The sequence below is a fragment of the Hyaena hyaena genome, unplaced genomic scaffold (assembly GCF_003009895.1).
Source record: "Hyaena hyaena isolate Hyena2069 unplaced genomic scaffold, ASM300989v1 scaffold_373, whole genome shotgun sequence".
NCBI classification, from domain to species: Eukaryota; Metazoa; Chordata; class Mammalia; order Carnivora; family Hyaenidae; genus Hyaena; species Hyaena hyaena.
Genome location: NW_024081005.1, coordinates 134849 through 160937, shown reverse-complemented (window position 1 = coordinate 160937; position 26089 = coordinate 134849). Strand labels below are relative to the sequence as shown.

The 26089-nt window shown below is 36.2% G+C and overlaps 1 protein-coding gene, 1 long non-coding RNA gene and 1 other non-coding gene across 4 annotated transcripts in view; 1 reads left to right on the top strand and 2 right to left on the bottom strand.

Moving 5' to 3' along the window:
- The window catches only part of ARHGAP24 (Rho GTPase activating protein 24), a 500372-nt gene that overhangs the window by 402543 nt on the left and 71740 nt on the right, over positions 1-26089 (bottom strand). The window contains exon 2 of the mRNA XM_039250570.1: positions 8377-8576. Coding sequence (XP_039106501.1) covers positions 8377-8556 — 180 coding nt within the window. The 5' untranslated portion in view covers positions 8557-8576. The remainder of the gene's footprint in view (positions 1-8376; positions 8577-26089) is intronic.
- Positions 4343-25859, top strand: LOC120244185. 2 transcript variants are annotated; one of them, XR_005531490.1, is made up of 4 exons: positions 4343-4436; positions 14535-14657; positions 21850-21916; positions 25717-25859. It is a non-coding gene; the product is annotated as an uncharacterized LOC120244185 (long non-coding RNA). The 2 variants fall into 2 exon arrangements; XR_005531489.1 differs by having other exon boundaries at positions 25415-25859.
- On the bottom strand, positions 19066-19168 carry LOC120244191. Its single transcript, XR_005531492.1, has one exon. It is a non-coding gene; the product is annotated as a U6 spliceosomal RNA (small nuclear RNA).

The following is a 26089-nucleotide window of genomic DNA, read 5'->3' as shown; positions in this document are numbered from 1 at the left end:
ACAAATTTACCCAAGGCTTATAGCTACTGATGGAATCTTATCTGATCCCAGGCAATCTGACACTAGAACCTGCATACAAAACAACTGGGTTCAGCAGCTTTCCAGGGAAATGCCCAACCTGAACAAAGTCAGTTCTGGAGAAAATTATGAGGATGAAATCTTCTCATATACCATGTCCCACCATCCATCTCTGTGATTGTCCAAGACATTATCTGCTACTCTTCACTCCAAATGCTCTCTCCAGCAGCAAGAGATTTTTTCTTTTTTTTTTTTTTTTAATTTTTTGTATGTTTATTTTTTATTTATTTCTGAGAGACAGAGAGACAGCGTGAGCAGTGGAGGGTCAGATAGAGAGGGAGATACAGAATTTGAAGCAGGCTCCAGGCTCTGAGCTAGCTGTCAGCACAGAGCCCGACGCGGGGCTCAAACGCACAAACTGTGAGATCATGACCTGAGCAGAAGTCAGACGCTTAACTGACTGAGCCACCCAGGCGGCCCCAAATTTTTTCAATCCTTTCTTCTATGAAGGGAAAAAAAAAAGTGGCCTCATGGGCATGCCCACAATTCATGCTTAGGTTATAATGGATGATAGAAGGTCAAGAGTTTATCTGTAGCATAGTTGCTTGTCCATCATTTTTCCAGAGATTATGTCATAATACAAAACAGCTAACTACAGGAACCCTAGACAGCTTTAGAACTGTCAGAGAAGGACTTTTTAGTTAGGTAGGCATTTTGCATTCCTTCACAATGAGTCTCACCTAGAATGAGCCCTATATTCACTGTTTAGCTCTAATTCCAATAAACCAAAGAAAAGAGGCATATAAAAGCAAGGGAAATGCAAGGTCTCAAGATAAAATCTACAATCCTTAACACAGCTTGTCTCTGCGTACATCTCCAAATTCATCTCTCATCACTTCTTGTCTTTCTTACTTGAGCTTCACATATTTCCCAACAATCTACCAAAGAGCCATGGCTTACATCTTTTATTCTGCCACATATACCACCCCAACACCTTGTAATAAACCTATATCATCTTTCAATTCTCAGTATATACTCTTTTGAAAAACTCTCCCTGAACCTTGAAGTGGTGATAGGGGTCCCTCCTTTGGCCTCCAATGGTAAATAGTTATTATATTGTATATAGCAACTGCAATAATCTGTTAACACCCCCCAGAATTTAACACCGGATTCATGATGCTTAGTATTATTTTATCACCTGTGGCAGGGACTGCTAACTCCTTCCAATACTCATGTTCTCTTCTGGACAAAGCCCAGGATAAAGCTGGGCTACATGTCCAGACCTCTTTGCAGTTAGGTTTGGTCAAATGACTCCATTCTTGTTAATGAAATATGAATGGAAGTGATAAGAGCCACTACCACACCTGGTCCATCCAAACCTTCTATGCAATACTCCCTTCTATTTGACTGGGAAGGGAATGACCCCATGGTGAATTTGGAAGCCAAAAGTTAAAATTACAAAGTCTCTGGCAGCATGGGTTTCTAAACAGTTGTTTGGAACAAACCAAGAAGAACCTTTCTCACTCACCTAGAATCTCTTTGGACTTTTACCTGAGAAAGAAACAAGCTGCTTCTTTTTAAATTCTTTTTCTTTGGGGGGAGGCAGAAAGGGGGAATCTATTTATTATAGGATTGGCTATATCACCCTTATGTTTTGTGGAAATGAGCATAATAACTAGAGCACATTAGAAATTTATAAATACGTGTTAAATTTTTTTAAAACTCAAAGGAATGAATAAGTAGCATGAATATCTTGAGAAATTCTTCTTTTTGTCATGCTAATATGAAAACAGTTAACATGTATTTTAAACTTACTATGTGCTACTGCTTTCTAATATCATTTATATAAATTACTTAATTCAATCCTTTTAACCATGTTATGAAATAGATACTATTATTATCTCATTGCACAGATTAGTAAATTGAAGCTTAAATCAGCTTACTCCCTACTCAATGCATCATAATTAGTATCTGGCTGAGTCAAGATTCAATCCAAACAATCTGACTCAAAGTCTGTATTTTAACCACTCTGAAATAGCTGTGTAGAAGTAAGCAATTTAAAAAATTCTTCAACTAAAAGCAGAATAAAATAATATTTCATATTAACACTGTCTCTTGATATAATCCTTTCTAGGAATGAGATAAGATTTCCCAAAAAACTATGATGACACACAACACCATTCTATGCATATTTTTAAATACCAAGAGATTTAGTTGCTACACAGAAAGTCAGTTTTAGATTTAAGGATGAAATCTAAGTTCAAGGTTCCTAATATTATCTTAAACACTTAATTGGGGTTTTGTCTTCTTCTAGCTCATATATTTTAACAAACAGCAAGTGCCTTAGAGATTTTGATTTCATTAACTTACAAGTTTCATTAAATATATAAAATTAGAGCTTACTCTTAAATCAGTAATCAATTCTTGCACACTTAGGGGTCAACCCTCAGGTTATAATTCACTAAAAATCACTTTATTCTCTAAGTTAAGAAAATTCATTGTGATCTAATATAGTATCATCTTTATCATGTCCAGAAAAAAAAACCCTTTCCACACAACCAGATCAATACCTGTTGTAGAAAATCTAGACTAGATTAATTGAGCTGGTGCCTATTTGGATTTTAATTATTTTATCAGGCATCTCAGGCTGGCTTCTAAAAATCACTGCTTTTTAACTTCAAATTCTAGTGCCCAAGGTATGTCAAACACACTCACAAGTATGGCCAAACTTGAAACTTCGCTATTATTTAGGTAGTAGTATACTTCATGCTGGAAGTAAGACAGATGATTTCAAAAAAGCTCTGGAATTCATCACTGGATTCAGCTGCAAAATCTGCATGCTACCTTAATTTTAGAATTATAATGATCATACTCTATCTCGGACTCGGCTGCTTGCCTCATGTTACAATATCTATAATTAAGGTCACAGTCATTTGTTATGATCATGAATAAAAGACGCCCAAACAGATATTGTCATAAACTCAATGTAAGTCTATTTTAAAACCTTTTTTAAAATAACTATCCAAAAGTTCTAAAGTTGTTTAGGGTAGTTAAAAGAACTTTTTTTCATAGATTTTTCACACAGTATAATTTTAACATTTTTCCATATATAAGTAGGACTTAATTTCAAATGAAAAAGAAAAACATTACCTAAAAACTGGAAAAATGTACTACTATAAAATGCTTACAACGATTATGGATATATTTGTTTATTTTTTAAAATTGTCTATATACAACATTTTTCTGTGTTTTTGTTGTTTGGAAACAACCAAAATTAACTTTACTTTTTAAGAATAACTTAAAAATTTTTCTTTTTATTTTTGAAAGAGACAGAGCATGAGAGGGGGGGAAGGGCAGAGAGAGAAGAAGACACAGAGCTTGACGTGGGGCTCGAACCCATGAACCGTGTGAGATCATGACCTGAGCCAAAGTCAGACACTTAACCGACTGAGCCACCTAGGTGCCCCGAGAATAACTTTTTCTTAAGTAGTGTCTACACCCCATGTGGGGCTCAAATTCATGACCTTGAGATCAGGAGGTACACACTCTATTGACTGAGCCAGCCAGACACACCCTACACATCTTCAACTTTATTTTTTAAATCTGTTCTGAATAAAATCTGTATTTGTAAGTGCAGGCACTGTAGAAAATGATTTTGATAGAAAGTTTTGAACTAAACAAACTAAAGTTTCTCTGCTTTTAAAAATGATGGGATATTAAGAATTTCAGTTGGACTTATTTTAAATATGAAATAGTTATATCTTGAGGTTCACCTCTAATGTATTGCCTGGGGACCCTGCTTAAGACTTGAAAGTCTTATTTACAAATTAGGTAGTTTTGCCAGAGGGAGGAGAACTTACAGGTGTTTTTGTCTGTTGCTCTAAAAGAAAATACAAGAACAGTGGCAGTGAGACTTTCTAAGTTCTCAAACCTGTGCAGATTGTAGAATATTTAGAAGGCAAGGTGCAGTTTGAATAAGAATATAAGATGCCAATAGTAGGTTCACATAACTAAGTATATAATGCACTAAATCAGATATATTAGGTTCTGGTAGAGATCAAAGTTGATGGTACCAGTAGGAGAAAAACCTAACTGAAAAAAATTATGTTCATTAACAGAGGTATGCAACATAGTAGGTATGATGGACAGAATTGTGTCCCCCTAAAATTCACATATCGAAGCCCTACTCTCACTCCCCCGCCCCGCCCCATGTAACTGTACTTGGAGATAATTAAAGTTATATGAGATCATAAAGGTAAGGCTCTGATCCATAGGTCTCTTGTCCTTAAACTGTTTTATCCTTCTGTACACAAGGCAACAGGCATGTGAGGACACAGAGGGAAAGCGGTCTCCAGGCCAGGAAGAGAGAGGCTTCACTGGCGACCATTCTTGATCTCCGTCTTCTAGCCTCCAGAACTGTGAGAATATACATTTTTGTTGTCTAACCCACCCGGCATTTTGTTATGGCAGCCCAAACAGACAAATACATTTTTTTAATAGCTGTCATTATTTCTAACAGATTAATGTAGTTTTGCAACTTGAGTAGCATAGGTGTTCTAGAAATAGCTTCCCATTGTGTGCAAGAGAATTGGTCTCTTTGTACAATCCATACATTCCTTTATGTTGTGGTCTCCTATTACTGGAACCCCATTTCCTGTTGTTTCACAACCCTCACAATATGGAGCTATCTATAAATGTCTATTTGCAGCTCTATGTCTTTCCTGTGCTCTGAATTCCTTTCCTCCATTTATCTACCTGGAGAACTCCCACTAACCCTCAGCACCTCAGGTAAAGGTCACCTCTTGCTTTGTGTCACCTTCCTCAACCCTTCTGCACAGAATCATCGCTCACTCCCTGGCATTAACTGTATCTGTGTCTTCGGAGCATCTGGTCCTTATATGATAACCTGTCCAATCATAATTTTGCATATGTGTTTCTCCCAACAGATGTGTAGTTTTTAATAGCAAGAATAATATGGAGTTTGACTTTCTTTATTGAGTGGAGGAAAAGAAGCTCAGTAAAAGTTTTATTAAAATAAATTGAAAACCTTTGCCTAGGATGGGAGAAACACACATTTCAAGGGTGTTAATACTCTCATTGTAGAAATGCCTTTTAAGAGAGAGAAAAACAAATCCAGGTTAAGTTTATTGAACGTTTTAGATAGTTAGGAATACTTAAAAGGGTGAATTTTTCATTTCATTAGTGACATTCCCTCCAGTAATAGTGAAATAACCCTCATCAAAATATATGAAGGCCAAGAGCATTCCTACGCTTGAAAGCACCAATATTGAAAATAAACAACCAAGAAGTAGTTCTGATTGAAAGCAAATCTAAAGAAAAGGATTTGTGAGCAGGCAAAAAAGCAAAGCTGAGGGAACACTGGATTAAGAGCAAGAAAATCTGTTTTTTATTCCTCATCTGACAGTCATTAACAATATTCCATAAGCAATGCACACATATTACATTAACATGCATAAATGCACACGCGTGCGTGCGCGCGCGCACACACACACACACATCTGTAAAAGGAGGGGATTTACATCAATTAAATTTTTTCCAGTTTTAACATTTTTAAAGATGTTTAATTGTTTTTCATTGAGGTGATTAATTACTTAATAGTAAGTCAGTTATTCACCCCAAATTTTGACTTCTTTATTAACAAATGATATTTGTAAAGAAAAATTAAGAAACTTTTTTAGGGGAAATAATAGTAGCCTAAATATAGCTTGTATAATAAGCATTAGTACTTTCTCATCAATACAACTCTCTTTTGTTAATTTTAGTTATTATAAGTTTAGAAATATTGCTAATATAATAATATCAAAACACAAATTAGAAATATTATGAATTAAGGTGATTTTTATTTCGAGGCAGATTTTCATTTGAATTAATCAGAAGTTTTTGCATTGTTTTATTGATGTTTCCAATTTGTTAGCAAAATAACTACACTGCATTGAAGACCATTCTGTGCGTGTATAGACCTTCTGAGAAATTACACAGAGAAATTACATTACATAGCCAAGGCTGTATGATAATATCCTCTTTGAACAGTTTAGGGCAGAGTTCCTCAAACTGGGGTTCCTGTGCATATTCTCTAACAGCTGCAAGTTCTCAGATTTTAGAAACATTGAGCTTGAGTTTGATCCACTCTATCCCACGTTCATTGTTAGAAGGTCCACTAAGGTCACCAAAGAGTCAGAACATTTGTCTGATCTTTCACATCTTCACTTGCTCAGCTCCTGAATCTTCTGATCCCCTTATTCCCCATTTAGGTCCTGGATCCTATGTAATTAATCATTTAATCTAAACTCATTCTGACCAAACTATGCCAGAACGAGACTCCATGCAACAGAATATTGGCTCTTACTCATACTTCCATTTTATTCCATATCAAAGTCCCTATATTAGATCCTCCATATCTGTTTTCTCACATTAACCCAACCCCTTTCCCTGAGTTTCATAAAAATTATTTTATATGTTTTTAATGCTTATTTATTTATTTTGAAAGAGAGAGGGCAGAGAGAGAAGGAGAACGAATCCCAAACAGGCTGCAGGCTCTCAGCACAGAGCCTGATACAGAGTGCTCAATCTCACAAATCATGAAATCATGACTTAAGCCAGAACCAAGAGTCCGATGCTTAACTGACTGAACCACCCAGATGCCCCAATAAAAATGATTTTATAGTCAAGATAATGCTATAATGTGAGTATTATATAGTATAAAACAAAGTACAATGAGAAAAAACCCTGGATAATAGGATAAGAGACAAAAGACTCTACTGCTTTATAAGCCTCTGATGTCCATATAACCTTGGTCACATTGCTTCTTATCACTAAGCCACAATTTCTTCATCTGTAATGACAGCTCCCACATCCCGCACTGGCTTGTTATGACAAATTCAATGACTGGTATGAAAATGCACTATAATTTAAATATATTATGTATTTATATATTATATTTTATATATCATATGAATGAATTATAATATAAATATTCTTATTTATTTATTTATGAGGTCTTCAGTTTCTTCCTGCATAAATGGGGATAATCCTACCTCCTAAGACTATTTTAAACATTTAATAAGATAACATGTATATATATATATTTGTGTGTGTATATATATATACATATATACATATATATAACTAATATATATATTAGTATATATGTACTGTGTGTATATATATATACATATATATAACTAATATATATATTAGTATATATGTACTATATGTATATATTAGTTATATATACATAACTTATATATACATAACATATATGCATAAATATGTATATATAAGTTATATATACATATGTATATGTATATATAAGTTTTTAGTCTAATGCCTGGACCTGGTAAATAAAAGCTTAAAATATAGTAGCAATTTCCAAATGTGTTTATAGTATGTGCTCTTGTTATTTCTTATAATTCAACTAGACAAATGGAATCTTTGCAAAATTATAATGTCTGAGAATATAAAATACTAAAGCAGGTATTCTTTAATTCTTAATTAAGTTCTTGAACTTTAACACAAGAAAAATAGGCTCAAAAACATACTGTTAGGGATGTTTATGTCATCTAATCCACAATATTTCTTTCATTTATATATCCTATAGATACAAGATGAAGAGAAAATACATGGCGGATACTTCAGTTTGTAGCTCTTTCCATCAATTGGTGATCCCAATACAATAAGAAAGCTTATTTTAGCTACAGGAAGAGCTAGAGATTTTTCCTCTCCCTCATTTCAGCCTAGAGATTTGTGGCTGAAAAAATGATAAGTAAATAAGTAAATACAAGACCACTAAGGAACCACACAAAGACACAGAAACTACTCCCAAAAGAGCATATCATGTATGATGATTGGATGTATCAGCACTGTTCCATTTAGCACCATATCCATATTTTATGTGAGCAAAGGTGGAAGGAAGTCCCCAGGGAATTGATGCTGAAGGTGTCTCAAAAATTACTGAAAGTCCTGGTTATAGTTTTCCTTCAAATCTGTGCTTTTAACTCATTTCTGAGAAAAGAAAAGATGTTTTGACTACAATATATATTGTCTAGCAGATGTTCATTACAATTTCTCATAAAGTTAGTATGCCCGAGGGACTCAGACATTGTGTTCCAGCTTAGTAAAAGTCAAAATTAATATCAGACAAGTATAATTTGCCTCTTGGCCTCAATTAGCAAGTGTATCATCTTGAACCAAAATAAACAATGAGAAAAGGTGTGAAAGATGCCAATGAACTGAAAGAGGAGGGAAATTGGGTTGACCTCGGACTCCATCAGTTTCTAGCAAACCTTCTACTTTTTGGATTGCCTATGACCAGAGCGCTTTTTATTTTCTCCTACTTACCAAGGGCTTTGTTTCATCTTCATCTTTGAAATAATAGAGCTGATCTCCCTTGAGCACAAACCAGCGAGTATGCCAAGTCTTGACAAAGCCTCCTTGCTTCCTCAGCCACCCACACTTCATGGCATTATTCCGCCCTTGGCCTTGTTGGGGGTTCTCGGTGGAGTCATTGTTCTCCTCCATTATCAAGCTGATGAACTTTCCTATTTAGCAAATAAGAAAAATAAAAACAGAAAGAGAATAAGGTATTCTGGTATACTCAATTCCCACTTAAATCACTTCTGTCCCTCAAAAAAAGCAGGAAGAGTGAAAAATGCTTATCAACTTACTTGCCAAATTTCTAGAGGCAAACCACAACCTGACAACAATATGCCTGGAGAAAACCTGGGGAAAGTTTGTTGTATTTTCTTTTAAAGAGCAAGTCAGCTGGGTGATAATATTCCTTTCTCCCTAAATAGAACTAAAGAACGGGAAATTTCTACAGGTAATATGTTAAGAAGCAAGTTTTGAAAATAAACGAAAATCCCCAACAAAAACACAATTCTCATGATAATGAGCCTCTGTGTCTGGTGCACACTCATTGTGTCCTGCTTGTGTAGGCCTGTGATTATCTGAGCAAACACTAGACTAACACATGTTAAAGTTTAAAGAGACTATTTTTAAAACCTCAATGGAAGACATTTGTTTTACATATGTGAAAATTTCTCAAGATGTATCTGCTCCCCATTCTCCCAAAGTATCGCCTTGAGAGTTTCTTTGGCTGGTCAGGAATTAGTGCAGCTGAAAAAGTCTAGGGGGGAAAAACCTGCTTGGCCAGTTGAGTTTCCTTCAAGTCCAGGAGTGAGTGGTGCACTCCAGCTGCGTGAGGAAGAACATTTCGAGGTTATGCCTGAAGGGGTATAAGGTCATACACACTCTACATAGCAAGAAAATGAGTTTATCATGGAAGAAACATTAATCCACAGGTGAGAAGTTAACTCCACAGTAACAGAGGAGGTGGCTTTCTGGGAAAGCTGTGGACAAGTGGTCAAGAATAAGACATTTTCCTATCCTAAAAGTTTCCTGGAAAGTATTGTTTGTGTTTCTTTCTAAGTACTTTTTCAAGAAGTGAAAAGTCCAGTGTGTACCCTGTGTCTTTGAGGAAGATACAAGAATACAGATTAATTAATAAAACATGCAATAATCCTGTTTGGCATATTCACGCAGAGACCTCTTTATTTTCTGCTTGATTTCAGAAGACAAGCGTGCCTTCATTTTCACCACTAATTTTTCACTTGATTTGTATGTACACAATCCTAGTTATAAATTCCATGTAGTTTTCATTGTCAGCCTTTGGTCATTTACGTTTCTTCCTTAAAGCTCCAGGGTCAAACTCACACTGGGCCTCTAGTTTCTTTGAATTTAGTCCTACTATTCCGGTTGCAGGGATGGAGCAAAACTTTGGTTCTAATTTTTCTTAGTTTGATCATTTTAACCATCTTAGTAGTTTTCCCTCTTCTACCAGCATGCATTGCATCTATCTCCATCCTGGCTTTTAAGCTTCAAGGAGGTCGCTTAACTACTGTCAGTCTCACTCAGTATCCACTTTTCCCTTTCTTATACTGAAATATCCTCTTTATTAAAGGTCCACATCTTTACAAGACATCTTAAAAGCTTCCTTTGCTCTATAGGGCATTCCCGTGAGAAAAGTCACTTAGTGCAGGAAACATTCTCCCATCCTGTGTGTGCCTGTGTGTGTGCAGATTGGATCATGCCTGATGTCTCATGTTTGTTATGCCCTTCGGGCAGGAATTTTCATCTTTTTTTTTCTTTCACAGTACTTGACCTAGCATAAAGAGCCAAGTAAACATCATTCTAAATGAACAATAAATGCTGTAACATAATTTAGATAATAAGCATGCTTATTCAGACCACTCTAAATCATCTTTTTTGGCTTCCTCATATTTAAATTGTCCACATCTATACAACCTGCTATTTCATCATCACCCATTTATTCTTTGACCAAATATCTTAACTTATAAATTTGACTAAGACCTTAAAACAAACATTCCAACATAGGCACACACAGGCAGACGTACACAAACATTTCTAATTCACTGTACACAACAAATTTTTTCTTTTGGGTTCTTTTTATTTCCTTTCATCTCATATTCATGTTTTCTATTAAATGTGAAAAATTCCCACTAAAATGCTTCAAAGTCATTGGTAACCTACCATCAGTAACATAAAAAATACAAGCGCCTCATTCTGCCTTTGTCTACCATTAACATCTCAGTAAAAAATGTGTGCACATTAGAACATGGTTCATGATTCCCCTGCTTCTGTCTTCTATAAGTCCAGTAAATCAATGACAGTATCGCCCACTTACCTCCTGTATATCATGCTTATATTTTCATGACTTCAGAATGCATCAGAAAGTCTTTTAATAGTACTAATTGTAACAATTCACTGAAACAGGAATGAAAGCAGATTGTATCATATTCCTAAGAGAAAATAACACCATGACTATTTTTGGATGAGTAAAATTATGTTTTAGTAAAGTAACCATGATTTTTATAGAAGAGCTTTGATATTTCTACAGAAATTAGAAGGTTCCAATCCTACCCTTCATCTTTAAAGTGAGGATGCTGGATTGTATCACTTCTAGCTATAGTTCCTGAGGAATTTCAGCACTCTGAAATCTACCATCTATGTAATTCCATAAGCATAAAGACACCAGATATCATCAACACCTAGTGCAATGTCTGACATCTGGTGAATTCAATCAATGTTTGATGAATTCATAAATTTTTTAATAGGTTTGATACTAGATATCTAAAAGTGAACATAATCGCCCTCTGAAACGTGATCTTGCCCAAAACCTGATCTTAATAAGTGGTACCATGATACTCCTAGTTAAGGGTGGGGGCGGGGGGAGAGCAAGAAAAAAAAAAAGAAAAGGGATTATTTTTGACTCCTGACTTTTCCTCATCCTGAATATCAGAAGATTATACACCTCCCCGACATATTTCAGATCCATCTTAATTGGCTCCATGTCTACTGCCACCCTGTTCTCCAAGCCACCCTTGTCTTTGATCAGAGGATTCTAATAGCTCTCTGACTGGTCTTATTGCTTCCATTTTGAACCACAAATGCAAACATATGCTCACACATATTTCATTCTCCACAAAACAGTCAGAGTGAGCTTTTAAAAATTTAAATCAGCTAATGATTTTTTTACTTTTAAAATTTTAATTGGCTCTCATTGTGCTTATTTTAAAATTTACAATCTTAACCATGACCTGTACAGTTTTGAATCATTTGGTACCTGTTTATTAATTAATCTAATCCCATGCCACCTCCTCCTCATTTCCCCTACTGCAATACACTCATACACACACACACACACACACACACACACACACACACACACACACATACACACACACACAAGCTCTGATGCAAGCAATCACACCAGTTCTAGAAACACCCAAGCCCTTTTATGCCTTGAGTCTTGTTACTTGCTGATCTCTGCCTAGGCTGTTCTGCCCCAATGCTCTTTACATGCCTGACCCCTTCTCATTCTTTATGTCTCAGCTTTACAAGTTTATGCTTTCCAATAAACAGTAATCATCCAATACATCAGTTCCCTTGTTTTTATTCTCTACCACTGAACTCTGACCTTCATCTTCCTGAAACTTAACTAGGTTGTTATTTCTATTTTTTAATTTTTTAATGTTTTATTTATTTCTGAGAGAGGGAGAGAGAGAGAGAGGGAGAAAGAGAGAGAGAGAGAGAGACAGATACAGCTTGAGAAGGGGAGGGTAAGAGAGAGAGGGAGATACAGAATCTGAAACAGGCTCAGGCTCTGAGTTGGCTGCCAGCACAGAGCCTGATGCAGGGCTCGAACCCACAAATTGTGAGATCATGACCTGAGCTGAAGTTGGGCGCTTAACCGACTGAGCCACCCAGGTGCCCCTAGGTTGTTATGTCTTTAGGTGTTTATTGCTGATCATCCTTCCAGGAGACCATAAGCTTCACAAAGTCAAGGATTTGCTTTTCCTCACTGCAAAATACCCAGTGCTTTTAAGAGTGCTTATTTGGTATTCAGGAAACAATTGATGAATCAATAATTAAGCTATGTGACAACCACAAGAGAATTCTTACAAATAATATTTTGGAGTTTTTAAATTACATTTAATGCCTTACAGAAGATTGTATACTTTAAGACTGTATACTTTGACTTTTTTCCTTTAATATTAAAGACTTCAATTAGCATGAAAATTGTACTTAAACACAACGTCAAAATCAAACTAAAATGAACTTGACACTGCCCTTAGTGATGAAATATAACATTCAAAATTAACACTTTTTAGCCTTGGCAGGAAATACATGTAATCAATTGTGGTTTTGCATGAAGAAAAATACAGTTTACTTAAATTTTCAGAGAATGATTTAACTGAATTTCCACTGGGAAAGTACTTTCACTGTGGTCAGTACATGGCAGTTGGGTAGACAGGAGATTACAAAATAGAACTATCAACTGCAGTGTTTAGTAAATCAATATAAAAATGACAACACAACAATAAGATAAATAAATGGTTATTCTAAACCAAAAAACAGAATTGAGAATTTAACTGATGTCTTCATTTAGGAAAAAGCCTTAATGATGACTACTATACCATGATGGGGCTCAGAAAGTTCCCATCATGTGATGATGGGCCAGTAGTTTGAATTATTTTCCAGGGGTAGAAACTGGTTTGTGTATCCTTTTTGGAATCACATGGGCTAGGAATCCAACAATATTACATGGTGCAATCAGAAATGAAATTCACACTCCTAACAGAATTTTCCAGAAGTCAAACAGCCACCCACATAAGTATTTATATAGGTGACTTCATGTCAATGGAAAACATATAAATAAGCACATAAACAGAGATGTGTATAATATGCCATATGCTATAAAGTTGAAGTGTGTGTAAATTCATCTGCATGACTGCACATGTTCAGCAAACACAAGAGAATGAAAAAGGAGGGAGTTAGAGAGAAAGGGGAGGGAAAGAGAACAACTTCAATAGCATGACAATTTCACCACCCAGCCTCCATCACATTCAGTGAACACATGTTCCTGGGTCAAAGTGGGAGGTGCATTCTTGTGGCCAGGGTCAGTGCCCTCGGCCTCTGATGGCAGCGAGTGTATCACTGTGCGAACGCAAGCCCAGAGTTTCAGAGTACATGCGATTTCACACATGTCCCCTCAACACAAACAGCTACGCTAGTTATTCAGTCAAAGGACAGTGATTTGTTCTATTGTTAGGGGAGAGAACAAAAATAAAATTGGCAGATTTGGGAAAACGCTGCAATTGTGAGAGATTTATGTGACTTTCAAGAGTAATTTTGCTCACATCAAATTGTCGTCCTTGGGGTTGACATTACAACCTGACTCCTTTGCAAAATGAATGTGATTGCACTGTATACCATACATAACCACAGATAGCCAATATTTATCTAAATTTTAAACTTTCTTGGTTTTTTAAGCTGTTTTGCAGCTGTCTAACACGATGGTTTGTCAAGAAGTAGTACATTTTATTAGGCTGCATATCTAAATGCTAGCATACAGCCTTTCTATAGGAAATGGTTCACACAATAAGAATATACACACTGAATGAAATAGCATATGTGCATACATAAGTGTATGCATATCCATATGTGTGTATGTATCATGGGTGTGGCTGCATATATATATATATATATACACATATATAATTATATATACACACACTGTTGTGTGTTCTCTCTAGAGAAGAAAATCAAAACAGGTAAAATGTTGATTGATATTTTTCTCTTATTTTTAAAATATTAAGTTCCATGCCACTAGAAGACATGTAAAACATATTCCTGCAGATCTGACATTCTTTCATAAAGCAAGGAAAATCAAAGTGCTCTGACATAAAATGTTCACTAAACAACCTGATCATGGTACATACATATCACTACCTATTAAGTGACTGATTTATTTTTGTTTTTATTATTTCCCATAACATTTCTTCAATAACTGTAATTATTTACCTGATTTAGAACTTAAAACTCTTTTTAACATTCTAAGTATTTAAATAATTTCAGACTTGGCATTTCTCTCTTTCTCTATCTCTCTGTCTCTGTATTTTTCTCTCCCTGAGCAGACAACCAAGGAAAGACCGTATGAGCACACAGTGAAAAAGTAGTTTTCAGCACGTCAGGAAGAGATCCTTAACAGAGTCTAACCACGCAGGCACCTTAATCTCAAACTTCCAGTCTCCAGAACTGTAAGAAAATAAATTTCTGTTGTTTAAGCCACCCAACCTAAGGTATTTTGTTACCTATATTTAGGGGCACATGGGTGGCTCAGTCGGTCATGCTTCCAGCTCTTGATTTCAGCTCAGGTTATGATAATCACGGTTCAGTTCGTGAGTTCAAGGCCACCACTGGGCTCTGCACTAACAACCCAGAGCTTACTTGGGATTCTCTCCTCCTTCTCTCCCTTTTTCCCTCTCTCTTTCAAAATAAATAAATAAACTTAAGAAAAAGACAATGTAGGGGTGCCTGGGTGGCTCAGTCAGTTAAGCCTCTGACTTTGGCTCAAGTCACGACCTCACAGTTCATGAGTTCAAGCCCCACATCAGGCTCTGTACTGACAGTGTGGAGGCTGGAGCCTGCTTCCAGTTCTGTGTCTCCGTCTCTCTCTGCCCCTCCCCTACTCACAAAAATCAACATTAAATTTCTCTCTTTCTCTCTCTCTCTCAAAAATAGATAAACATTAAAAAATTTTAAAGACAATGTACACTTAAAATATATATATAAGAAAAGCTTTAAATAATTAAATCTTAGTAGCTTGCTCTAAGGTAACTGAGGCAGCTGCTAACAAAAGAGAACTAGTGAATGAAAAATAGCTCACTCTCTGTCCCTCCCTCTCCACCACACAACCTCTTCACTTGAAGAATGAATCAAAATGTGGTACCTACAAGGGAATCAGCATACTAAGTCTGAGAATGCAGAGTGTCTAATGTAGATAGTTTTAGCTCCAAGATAAATCCCAGGAACCTAAATCTGTTCTTAGGAAGCACTTTCTTAAAAACAGTCTTGAGTTTTCACAAATGGTTTTTCTCATTGCCTGGACTTCATGGCTAACCTTTATCCATCCTTCAGCTCCTCTACAAAGGCTTCCCTGGAGACACCTTTATCCCCAATCTGGACATTCCTCTTCCATGAGTTCCCATGTTCCTGTGAACAACCATTATCACAGGGAGGCCATCTGCTTACTATTTTTCAGTCTTTTACACTGTAACTCATTTAGGTATGGGCTCCCTGAAGTCCCCCAGACTAACTGCATATACTGAGTATGCAAAGGTTTACTGAATAAATGTAAATAAACTAAGAACTGTATAAATGGACAAAACCATCAGCCTTTGGGGAGTACTACAATTAGCTCCAGAGACCTCAAGGCTCACCAGAGTATAGTGCAAAAATCCTAAAACATTTCATGTTTGCTAAACACCCACACAAAGACTTCAGTCCAAATGCTCCCATCTAAATCTAACCCTTTAAGCTTTTAGTAGCTTAAAGCTAAACTGAACTCTGAAACTATTGACCAAAGAAAACTTCTATTTGTCTCACTGGATTCTACCCTTATTCATAATTTGAGTTAAAAATAAAGAAATATTTCTTCTTCAAACTCAAGAGTTGATGTGTGAAGACAAAGAAAGTTAATAAAGTATGACAGTTATGAACATGAAGTTTAAAGCAGTCACTGGGGGGTGCCTGGGTGGCTCAGTCAGTTGGGTATACAACTTCAGCTCAGGTCAGGATCTCATGCTTCCTGAGTCTGAGTCCCACATCAGGCTCTGTGCTGACAGCTTGGAGTCTGGCGCCTGCTTCACATTCTGTGTGTGTCTCTCTCTCTGCCCTCCACCCCTGCCACTTGTGTTCTGTCTCTCAAAATGAATAAATGTTAAAAAAAAAAAAAAACTTTTTAAAACATTCACTGGAAGAGCATACCTGAGGGGGCTTTAGCAGTTATTACTATAATTTTGAAAACGTGCAGTTATTTACACTAAACATCCTATTGCTTGATTCATTTGAAATTAAATTGACCAAAACATCAGAGAATAGAAATACTAGAGAATTATGTACATTTTGGGATGGAACAGGAATATCAATCTATATTTTATATTTTAAGTTTCAGTATTTCCATATTCAGTTGGTAAGAAATCAAAACGATTTAATAGGAGGAACCATTAAAAAACTTTTAAGTATTTGTTTTCTTTTTGTTTTATGTCTAATACCTCATACTCTGTAGATAGAATCTGCTCAATCTTTTTTTAAAATTTTTTTTATGTTTTATTTATTTTTGAGACACAGAGAAAGGCAGCGTGAGTAGGGAAGGGTCAGAGGGAGACACAGAATCCGAAGACAGTCTCCAGGCTCTGAGCTGTCAGCACAGAGCCTGATGCAGGGCTCGAACCCATGAATGGTGAAATCATGACCTGAGCTGAAGTCGAATGCTTAACTGACTGAGCAACCCAGGTGTCCCAAGAATCTGCTTAGTTTTAAATTAGTTATGGAGTAAAGTATTTTGATATATACTTAGATGTGTTCCCCGCCATCACATCACTATTTGAAGGATAAATAAAGAAGAGAATCATCAGAATTCCCAATGCTGATAACCTGAGTAGAAACAAAAATCAAACCAAAACAAATATTTTACCATCAATGGGATTAAGAAAAAAGTGACATACATGGCAAATACCTTGTCACTCTTCAAGCTCATGGCAGACATTATTTTTTTTATTTATTTATTTTTTATTTTTTTTTACGAATAGTTTATTGTCAAATTAGTTTCCACATAACACCCAGTGCTCATCCCCACAAGTGCCCTCCTCCATGCCCATCACCCCCTCCCCCCCACATCCATCAGTCCTCAGTTTTTGTCAGCATTCAAGAGTCTCTCATGGTTTGCCTCTCTCCCTTTCCCCCACCATTTCCGCCCTTCTTCTCCCCCTTGTTCCTCCGTCAAGTTCCTCCTAATCCTCCTATACGTGCAAACATATGATATTTGTCCTTCTCTGCCTGACTTATTTCGCTCAGCATAACACCCTCAAGGTCCATCCATGTTGCTACACATGGCCAGATTTCATTGTTTCTCATTGCCATGTAGTATTCCATGGTATAGATAAACCACATCTTCTTGATCCATTCATCTGTTGATGGACACTTAGGCTCTTTCCATGTTTTAGCTATTGTGGAGAGTGCTGCTATGAACATTGGGGTCCATGTGCTCCTATGCCTCAGCATTTCTGTATCCCTTGGGTAAATTCCTAGCAGTGCTATTGCTGGGTCATAAGGGAGTTCTATTGTTAGTTTCCTGAGGAACCTCCACACTGTTTTCCAGAGGGGCTGTACCCGTTTACATTCCCACCAACAGTGTAGGAGGGTGCCCGTTTCTCCACATCCTCGCCAGCATCTAGAGTTCTCTGATTTGCTCATTTTAGCCACTCTGACTGGCGTGAGGTGGTATCTCTGTGTGGTTTTGATTTATATTTCCCTGATGAAGAGGGATGCCGAACATCGTTTCATATGTCTGTTGGCCATCTGGATATCCTCTTTGGAGAAGTGTCTGTTCATATCTTCTCATGGCAGACATTATTAATTAATCACAGTTCTCTTCCCTGTGGAACCTACGATCACCACCAGAGGCCTTCTCAATACAATCCTCTAGACAGTCAGAACCAATCAATCATTCATGAAAAGGAGAGGGGGTGTCTTTATTACTTCACTTCTATAAACAAACCAAGAACTGAAGGTATCCCTCTAACATAAAATAGAAATTCAGGTGCTTTATAAGACAGAATTATATTTGAAAATTTTTTAATGTTTATTTATTTTTAAGAGAGAGGGTTTTTTAATGCCATCTCTCTCTCTCTCTCTCTCTCTCTCTCTCTCTCTCAGGTAGAGGGGCAGAGAGAGGGGGAGATGCAGAATCTGAAGCAGGATCCAGGCTTAGAGCTGTCAGCACAGATCACAATGCGGGGTTCGAACTCACAAACTGTGAGAACATGACCTGAGCCGAAGTCGGACACCTAACCAACTGAGCCACCCAGGTGTCCCAGAGAATGACATTTGAAATGGGAAAAGAAAAGAAAGTCAACTTCTTCTACCTTCTGTTTTGTTTTTTTTTATTTTTATTTATTAAATTTTTTTGCCAGTTCCAAAGACTCATTTTATTTTATTTTTTTCTTAAATAGTTTATTGTCAAGTTGGTTTTCATATAACACCCAGTGCTCATCCCCACAAGTGCCCTCCTCCATGCCCATCACCCCCTTACCCTCCCCCCCACCGCTATCAGCCCTCAGTTTGTTCTCAGCATTCAGGAGTCTCTCATGGTTTGCCTCCCTCCCTCTCCCTTACTATTTTCCCCCTTCCTCTCCCTCATGGTTCTCCACTAGCTTCAGTAATTGACATAATGTTATATTAGTCTTAGGTATACAATGTAATGATTCAATATTTATATATACTGCAAAATAATCACCACAGCAAGTCCAGTTAACATCCATCACCATGCGCAGTTACAAAGAATTTGTTTCCTTGTGATGAGAACTATCAGAATCCACACTTCGAGCTATTTTCAAATATGCAATGCAGTATCATGAACTATGGTCACCATGCTGTACATTACATTAAAACGTGGAAAGTGTCACGAATTTGCAGGTCTGTCTTTGCACAGAGGCCATGTTATCTTCTCTGTATTGTTCCAATATTAGTATATGTACTCCTGAAGCAAACATAGAAATGAACCTTTTTTAATGGAAAGACCTAAGAGCTCACTGAGAGCTTTAAGACAGCAACTATCATTATATCATTTGGCCACAAAAAATGAAGAAAACAGACCTTAAGTAGGAAAAAGGTAATATGAGTTGGATGTTCCTATTTTGTATTAATTCATCCAGTCTATGACTAGACATTAAACATATGATCAGAAAGCTGTTTTTATAAACATCTGATTTTTTAAGTTTTTGTGTGTCCCTTCCCTCTCTCGCTCATAGCTCATTAGTAAAACTGTTTTGAAAAGGTATCTCAAAGGAACAAAGAGATTGTCCACACCTTAATCTGAAAAGTAATGGAGGAGCAATGGCTGCTCCATCTCTGTTCCCTGATGGTCACTTTTTTAAACTTAGACAAAAGCGTGTCTAAAATATTACTTTTAATGTCAGATTCCTTTCTTTAGTGAGTCCAACCCCAGAAAATCAGATATGTTGTCAATTACATTATCATTTCAAGGCTCTCTCAGGGGCCAGCTTTTTATTCAACCACACTTCAAAGAAAATACTTTAACAAATAGGTAACATTGGCTGAGATAGTCATTTGTCTACGGTAAAGTTTCAAGTTTTCTTCAAATGCAAGCCTTGCAGTACTTAATGATTTCCAATAAAGGCCATGTCTTCTTTGTCAATTAGTCCTGTGGGGTGAACAGCATCAGCCTTGCTTTATAAGCTCTGGAAAATTACTAGGTACTCTGAGTATATAAATCTTGTCCTAATCACTGAACCACAGTTGCTCTCCCAATGGTTTATTATACTGAAGTACTGACGATATAATTTTTTCATTACAATTTGAAGAAAGTGGACGGAAGTCACTGTGAAAAAAAAAAAGCTAACTGATCTTCTACTGTATCCAGAATCATTTGCATTATGATGGACTTTTATGTGTTAAACTTTGGTCTTGGATGAGGTATCATTATTCTCATATAATTTGAACACATTTAGCTCATCAAAATATCCAATTAATTTACACTCTAGTTTTAGATAAGCTAAATTGAAACTTAGCTTTACTGCACCTGAATATATTTAATTAGCAGTTCAGTGAAAAATAACTGAATCCTAAACATAAATAGCCATTTAAAAAAGATAGGAAGCCTGGCAGCATGTATGTTATTTGGATGTCCTGAAGCCTATCTTTGGGGGAACTGTCTCTCCCTCATGCCATGTTGTTTCAGTCTGTAGTACCATCCCCCTGCCACAGGATAAGACTGGATAGGATTATACAGACTTTGTAAGCTCTCCAAAAACAGTGACCAGCCCAGGAAGTGGGCATGTGACTGAAGCAGTTCCAAGTGGAGTCGTTTGTCCTTCTTCAGGACAGATATAGAGACACTGGAAGGATGAGCATGAGGCTAAAAGCGTTCACCTCCCCTGCTCTGTAAAGAAAAGCTGTCTATAAAATGCTGCTCTGCAGAGACAAGCAGATGTGAGCAAAGAATTGAAGGAGCCTCAGAATATACATCCAATGCTCTGTCCTCAGATCCTGGCCTTTATATATCTGTCTTTGGTCCTATGAGATACATCTTATTCTTCTCAGCAAAGTGAGCAAACAAATTCTTGTTTACTCAATATAGTTTCAGTTGGATTTACTTACTTGCCACCCTAGAAGTCTTTACTAATACCAACAAAAAACATGTAATGAAAATATTTCTGGGAAAATTCTCTTCAAAATAATAAAAATCTAGGTTTATAATACATAGATTCTTCTACCTTGTATCATACAGAGAAAATAATTCAAGATGGATATTAGACCTAAATTTAAGAGCTAAACTTCTAGAAGAAAATATAGAATAAATTCACAACCTGGGGAAAGAAAGTGATTTTTAAAAAGGATACAAAAAGCAATAACCATAAAAATTTATAATTTTGATTTTATTAAAAGAAAAAACATCTGCTCATCAAAAGATATCATTAGAAAATGAATAGGCAATTTAAGCAGTCAAAAATAGGCAGTCAAAAAACACTTGCAAAAACATAGGTCTGTGCTAAAAGACCTATATCTATAGTATACAAAGCGTTCCTACAACTCAATGACAAAAACTCAAAACAATTAAGAAATGGGAAAAAATTAAATAGACACTTCACAGGGAAGATATACAAATGTTCAAAAGTGTCACGAAAAATTCCCGGCACCATTAGAAATCAGAGAAATCTATATTAAAATCATAATGAGATACCATTACATAAATAGTTCAATGGCCAAAGTTCAAAACAGACTGAACACCACCAAATGTTAGTGAGGATATGAACCAACTGGAATTTTCATACATTGCTGGTGAAAATATAAATGAAAACTACTTTGATAAAAGTTTGGCAATTTCTCATAAAATTAAACATAATCCTACCTATGACTAAGGAATTGCAATTATAGATGTTTAACCAAGAGAAATGGAATTCATTTGTTTATAAAAATATTTGTACAAAAATGTTCATAGAAGTTGTACTTGTATTTACCCCCAAATAGAAATAACCAAATGATGCCCATCAACAAGGGGCAATAGCAAGAATCAAACCATACATATACAGTAAAACCTTGTATTGCAAGTAGCTTGTTCTGTGAGTGTTCTGTAAGATGAGCAAACATTTCTAATACATTTCATTTCACTTATTTATTTAATTTTTATTTATTTGTCTCTTCCAACAGTGAGAAATCTGGCTTCCCATGAAGTTCAACATATATATTTAATTGCTCAACTTGGAATACACAGAAGGTAATTTCATAATTGCTAACCTAAACCAAAGCAGAAAGGAAACCTACTAACTAGAATTCAATATTTTCACAGTTTTTCAGAGTAAAATTTATTAGAACAATATAATTTGTACACAAATATCAAGTGTATAGTTCATGAACTTAGATAAATGTCTACACCCATGTGACTCATGTCTCATCAAGATATAATTGATTTTCATTACCTTAGAAAGTCCCCTGTGCTCTTTCCCAGTCAATATCTACACCATCAAGAGTAACCATTTTTATGATTTCTATCACCACAGACCCTTTTGGTATATTCTAAAACTTCTTATGAATAGAATTATGAGTTATATTCTTGTATCAGGCTTCCTTTACTCATTATAATGGCTATGGAATTTATCTATGTTGATATGTATAAAACCTTGGTTTATGAGCATAATTTGTTCTGGAAACATGCTTGTAATCCAAAGCACTTGCACATCAAAGTGAATTTCAAGAACCATTGGTTCAGGGGTGCTTGGGTGGCTCAGTCGGTTCAGCTTCTGACTTCAGCTCAGGTCATGATCTCACAGTTCATGGGTCCTAGCCCCGTGTCAGGCTCTGTGCTGACAGCTAGCTCAAAGCCTGGAGCCTCTTTCAGATTCTGTGTCTCCCTCTCTCTCTCTGACCCTCCCCTGCTCACTCTGTCTCTCTCTCTCAGAAATAAATAAAAAACATTAAAAAAAAATTTTAAAAAGAACCATTGGTTCAGTTGTAATCATGTGACATTTAGCATCACGTAGCACTTGTATTGCAAGACATCACTCATTTATCAAGTTAAAGCTTATTTTAAAAAAAGGGAGGCACCTGTGTGGCTCAGTTGGTTGACCATCCCACTTTGGCTCAGGTCATGATTTCATGGTTCATGGATTCGAGCCCCACGTCAGGCTCTGTGCTAACAGCTCAGAACCTGCAGCGTGCTTCAGATTCTGTCCCTCTCTCTCTGCCTCTTGTTTGCTTGTAGCATTATTTACAATAGCCATGATATGGAAGCAACCTAAGTGTCCATTAATAGGCAAAGGGATAAGGAAGATGTGGTATATAAATACAATGGAATACTACACAGACATAAAAAAGGGTGAGACTGTGCCATTTGCAATAACATGGATGGACTTAAAGGGTATTATGCTAAGTGAAATAAGTCGTACTGAGACAGAACTACCATATGATTTCAATCATATGTGAAATCTCATAAAAGTAAATAAGCAAACAAAAAGCAGAATCAGACCTATAAATACAGAGGACAAACAGATGGTTGCCAGAGAAAGGAAGTAGAGGGACTGGCAAAATAAGGGAAGGGGCATGAGAATATAGGCTTCTAGTTACAGAATGAGGAAGTCATGGGAATAAAGGCCCAGCCTAGAGAATACAGTCAATGGTACTATAATAGTGTTGCATAGTGACAGATGGTAACTAAGCATAGCATAACATATAGAGAAGTTGAATCACTATATTGTACACTTGAAACTAATGCAATGTTGTCAATTATACTCAAATTTTAAAAAATTTAATGTTCATTTTTGTGAGAGAGTGGTGTGTGAGTACAAGCAGGGGAGGGACAGAGAGGGGAGCGCAGAAAGAGAGGAGGCAGAAGATCTGAAGAGGGCTCTGTGCTAACAGCAGACAGGCCAATGCAGGGCTCAAACTCATGAACTGTGAGATCATGACCTGAGCCAAAGGTGGATACTCAACGAACTGAGCCACCCAGGGGCCCCCAAAAACATTTTTTAAAGAAAGGGGGTATTACTGGGAAAATTGATTATAATTTAAACATGAACTTGATTAGAATAGATTATTATATCAATGTTAAATTCTCTCATTTCATTTTCTCAATTGCAGTTGCTCTTAGGAAATGCATACTGAGTATTTATAAAAGGATAAGGTGTCTACAATTTATTTTCAAAATATTCAAAACTAAAATCATAAACAGACAAATATATATATGGGATGATAAAACAAATGGAACAGAACATAAACAGTTGGTAAATCTGGGTAAAGGGTATCTAGGAGTTCCTAGTACTATTCTTATAACATTTTTGTAAGTGTGAAGGTATCTCAAAATAAAAAATTAGGCAACATATAGGGCATACTATAAGAAAACTCAAAAGAGAAGCAAATTCTATCATTCACTGGATAGTGACACTAGAAGTTAGGAAACATGGCTCTGGAATTAGTTACCTGACCTTGAGAAGGTCATTTGATTTTCTTGGCCTCAATTCTCTGATCTCCAAGATCAAGAGGCTGAATGAACTATTTGATATCTAAAATTTCTGTTAATACTAAAATATCATGATTCTTCAAAATGGTCTTTTAATAACATTTTACTTATAGAAATGACATGATTAGTAGGAAATATTTTTCTAGTTCAGTTACAGTTAATACTTCTAAAGATAAGAGGGTAATAAATAGATTAGAAGTTCTATTTCTGGCCCTTTATTGAATTGCTGTGCTAGTTTAGCATCTTATCATTTTATTTGAAAATGCCATGCCTTAATTTCAAAGACCATAAAAAACATTAACTACTACTGAAAATCTATATATGACATTCATTTTACTTTTAGATAGAAATAATGAGTTTTACTTGCTTAATAAATGATATATAAGGTTTCCATATACTCAGCTCACTATTCCAAATGATATATGTAACATATACATATGTATACATAGTTAATCCTCACAACTTTGTGTAGTAAGTATAGTTATTAGTTGTACTTCACAGATGGAAAAACTAAGGTACTAGAAGATACCCACAGTCCTACTCCTGATAAGTGAGTATTTAAAAACGGCCATGCATTTGAACCTAGGCAGTGTGGCTGTAAGACAGTGTTCTTAACCACTACTCTAAACTGCAACTAAATATTACATAAATTCTTATTTATTTTTAATAAGAATAAGCTGGTGGCTTGGTCGGTTCAGCATCTGACTCTTGATTTTGGCTCAGGTCATGATCTCCCAGCTCATGAGTCTGAGCCCCAAAGTCGGCCTCTGCACTGAGCATGGAGTCTGCTTGGGATTTTCTCTCTCCCCCTCTCTCTCTGCCCCTCCTCCACTTGAGTGCATGCATGCTCTCTCTCTCTCACTCTTTCTCTCTCTCTCAAAATGAATAGATAAACTTAAAAAAAAAACTCTAGCAGAGGCCTACACTTCCAAAAATTCCATATGAAAAAGTGATCTGAGAAATAAAACAATTTATTTTTTATGCCAAAACCAAATACTTGGAGACACACATTTAGATCCATGTTTCTACATATCTAGATCTATCGATATAGATATGTCTATATGAATGGATATATATATATAAGGGTATATATATGTTATTATACAGTCTTATTTTCCAGATATATCACTAAGATATGCTTATCTTGATATTTATGCTCATATGTTTCATTTTGAGCTTTTACTTTTAACATTCTAATACTTGGCAGACTCTTCCATGTGAAGCTTTTGCCACATTGACTTGCTGCTCTTTCCCCTTCAGCAGTTTGAAAGCAGTCAGGTGGAAGAGCTCAGAAGCTGCTGCTTGTCCATTCTTTGCAGAGGCCAGCAAATAAAGCCCAGCTATGCTGCACTGCACTTGATATTCTCAACTCAGGGGAAAAAAGAATAAGGCTCAGTGCTTAGCCCTTTATGAAGAGAAAATTAGCAGTGAAAGTGACAAATTCCATTTTGCCTTTAAAAACGAAACCATAGAGCACAGTGTCATTTTAGTTGGAAAAGCACAAAGTTATAACTCCTAAGGGTTTTATTACAGCATGACTAACACATATTCTTTCACTCCAGGTGCCGACATCTGTAGTCACGTGTTTAGCTCAGTGAGGCCTCCCTAGACACTGGAAAATTACTCATGCAAATCCCAAGCTTACCTTTCATGGGAAAAATGGGGGACTGGGAGAAAAAATAAAGGTGGACAGATGTTAAGCAAAGATGTTTTTAGTGATCATGGAATTGTCTGAGGGAAAGAAAAGACAAGGAGGTATGGCAACAGTAAGAATCGGAATTCATCATATTTTGACATTCCTAACACATTATCTTACAAATAAGAATCATCATCATCAATATTTATACATAAGGCTTTTCACAAATTCCACATAATCCATGTAATTTCATATAATCTTGGTAAACAAAATCTTTCAGAAATGTGGCTGATGTCTCT